Here is a 3,467-nt window from a genome sequence, read left to right on the forward strand (position 1 = left end):
CCTAACAAGGGAGAATATGAGTGTGTGTTTGGTGATAAGAAGTTCAGGGTTCAAGCGAGGGCCGACCGATGGCCTATGAATGAAGAAGATTATGATGAATTTCGAATGTGACAAAATTCAATATGAGCCGCTCGGAGCAGGCTCCATTGCGAGTTCAGAGCCGTTCAAAGCAGGTTCCATGGAAGGTATTAAGCCGCTCAAAAAAAGCTCCATTGCAGGTTTAGAGCTGTCCAGAGCAGGCTCCTTGAAAAATCTTGAGGCGCTCGATGCAGGCTCCGTTGCGCAATGTTCAGAGCCAACCAGAGCACGCCCCATAGAAGGTCCAGAGCTACTCAGAAAAATTTCGAAAGGCAGTTCAGAACAATCAAGGGAAGTTTTCAGTGAAGTAGAATTACCATCACCCGTGCACAAAACATACCTAACGTTCCAGGCTCAAGATCCACTGGAAGACATTGATTTGGGCACTGATGAAGTTCCACGAATCACCAAAGTTAGTGCATTGTTAACATCAGAAGCTCGGGCCGTCTTGGTAATGCTTATAAAGGAATACCGGGATTGCTTTGCTTGGGATTACGATGAAATTCTAGGCTTGGCTCGAGAACTCGTGAAACATCGATTATCCATAAAAGCCGGATACAAACCCCACAAGCAGCCACCGTGGAGATTTAATCCAAATGTCTATCCAAAAATCAAGGAAGAAATTCAGCGGCTTTTTGGGGCAGGGTTCATTCGAACTTGTCGATACGTGATGGTTGGCCAATGTGGTTCCCGTACTTAAGAAAAACAAAAAATTGCGGATATGCATTGATTACAACAATTTCAATCTAGCGACACCAAAAGATGAGTATGTTATGCCCATCTCCGATATTTTAGTGGACGCAGCCGCCATGAACGAAAGTCTTTCGTTTATGGATGGGTATTCCGGCTACAACCAAATTTTCATAGCCGAGGAGGATATTGCAAAAATGGCATTCCGATGCCCAGGGGCCCTTGGAGTATATGAATGGATGGTAATGCCATTTGGGTTGAAGAATGCTGGAGCTTCTTATCAACCAGCAATAAACACCATATTTTACGATTTAATTGGACAATCGGTGGAAGTTTACATCGATGACATCGTGGTGAAAGCTAAGGGTTTTTTTGGAACATCTGGTGGATCTTGAGCAAGCTTTCCATCGAATTAGGCAATACAATTTGAAAATGAATCTAGCAAAATGTGCATTCGGAGTGGCCTCTGGAAACTTTTTGGGTTTCATGGTGCATAATAAGGGTATTGAGGTGGACAGTAAGAAGACAAAAGCTATCATCAATGGCCGACCGCCTAAGAATCTGAAACAACTCCAAGGATTCCTTGGGCAGGTGAACTTTTTGCGAAGATTCATTTCGAATGTTGCGGACAAGCTTAAAGCTTTTTCCACTTTACTCAAATTGCGGAAGATGGAGGAATTTGTGTGGAAGGCGCCACACCAGCAGACTTTCGAAGCTATTAAGAAAGCTTTGGTCAATCCGCCAGTGCTGATGCCACCGCAAGTAGGTAAACCTCTAGGCTTATATGTTTCGGCCACCGAGAATACGGTCGGCTGCTTGTTGGCGCAGGAGGCTCCCGACAAAAGCGAGTGTGCCATTTTTTATCTCAGTAAAGTAATGAACGATGCGGAGACAAGGTACACTCCTATGGAAAAATTATGTCTCGCTTTTTTGTATGCTTGCAGAAAACTTGAGTATTATTTTGTCCCGAGGGAGACGAAAGTGGTGTGTCATATCGATATTTTAAGATGTTTATTAAGCAGACCATCTTTGAGAGGGAGGCAAGCGAAATGGGCTGTAAAGCTAGCTGCTTTTGATTTATGATATGCACCAATTAAAGCTGTCAAAGGGCAGGTTGTTGCTAATTTTGGCAGATCATCCGAGTTCGATATCCGAGCAAGCGGCTGGTCGTATGGAAGTTGTCATTAGTCCTGTACCGTGGATCTTGAAGTTTGATGGTTCCAGCACGCAAACCGGCACTGGAGCTGGTATCGTTGTTAAAAGCCCATGGGGAAGAAAATGGACCGTTGCCAAACCATTGGCGTCCGGATTTACTAATAATCAAGCCGAGTATGAAGCCTTCTTAGTTGGACTGAGGATCCTTCATAAAAAAATGAGATAAGGTGATCAGAGTTCAAGGGGATTCACACTTGATTCTTAAGCAAATTTCTGGTGAGTTCCAGTGCAAGGTGAAAAATTGAGAAGCCTTCAAATGGAGGCAGCTACTATGTTGCAAAATGTTTACAACGCAGTTGTGGAATTCATACCTTGAGCTGAGAATGGAGTAGCGAATGACTTAGCTCAAGAAGCCTTTGGGTATAAGCCGTCTGCCCGAGGAAATTTCAAGTCAGGGGGAGTCTGTCTGTGCCCAGTGGAAGCAGACAATTGGCATGCGGAACTAAGAAAGTATTTGGAACAACCAGCCGGTGATGCCCCTAAAAAGCTACGGAGGCAGACTCTGAAATAGACTTTGATTGATGGAGATCTTTTACGCAGAGCCGCCGATGGAATGCTACTGAAATGTGTGGATACTCAATAAGCCATGAAGGTGATGGGTGAGGTGCATGAAGGGGTTTGCGGAGCACATAAATCCAGATTACTCATGAGATGGATGATTCGACGGTATGGGCATATTTGGCTATCAATGATAGAGGATTGTATCAAGTATGCTCAAGGATATGAAGTGTGTCAGCGACATGGTCCTTTGATCCGAATTCCAGCGAAAGAAATGCATGCGATCGTGAAACCATGGCTATTCTGGGGATGGGCGATGGATATCATCGGCAAGATCATCCGCCATCCTCCAAACGACATTCATCTATAGTGGTGGCCACTGATTATTTCACAAAGTGGATCAAAGCTGTACCATTGGCCAACGTGACATATCAAGAAGTGGTCAAGTTTGTCAAGGAACACATTATTCACCGGTATGGAATTCCAAAAACGATTACCGCCGATCAAGGTACCGTGTTTACTAGTAATAGAGTGGCCGCCTTTGCCACACAGTACGGGATTGCTCTTTTGCATTCGTCCCCGTATTTTGCGCAGGAAAATTGGCAAGCCGAAGTAGCCAATAAAGTCTTACTTGGGATAATTAAAAAGGCTGTGGAAAACAATCCGAGAAGATAGCACGAAGTGTTGGGGGAGCCTTTATGGACCTACAGGCAATACCGAAGTAAAGCCACTTGTTGCACCCCATTCCAGTGGGTCTATGGGCAACAAGCGATATTGCCATTGGAAATCATGGTGCCATCTTTACGAGTCTTGAAGAAGAATTTGCTTTAACCCGAGCAATATGACACAACTATGTTACAAAGGATGGATGACGTACACGAAGATCGGATGATGTCCTTGGAGAATATTCGAGTGAATAAAGTGAAAGTAGCACGAGCTTACAACAAAAAAGTATGCCAACGAGCATTCCATTCGTTCATATTGGT

At 44.3% G+C, this 3,467-nt stretch overlaps 1 protein-coding gene across 1 annotated transcript; it reads left to right on the forward strand.

The window, feature by feature from the left end:
- The first annotated feature begins 2,775 nt into the window (after positions 1 to 2,775).
- LOC127257628 (uncharacterized) lies at positions 2,776 to 3,156 on the forward strand. The gene has a single exon (XM_051284063.1). The coding sequence runs from the start codon at positions 2,776 to 2,778 to the stop codon at positions 3,154 to 3,156; it is 381 nt and encodes a 126-aa protein (XP_051140020.1).
- The last annotated feature ends 311 nt before the right edge of the window (positions 3,157 to 3,467 follow it).

Source organism: Andrographis paniculata, unplaced genomic scaffold, assembly GCF_009805555.1.
Source record: "Andrographis paniculata isolate CXL003 unplaced genomic scaffold, ASM980555v1 Contig58END, whole genome shotgun sequence".
Lineage (NCBI taxonomy): Eukaryota > Viridiplantae > Streptophyta > Magnoliopsida > Lamiales > Acanthaceae > Andrographis > Andrographis paniculata.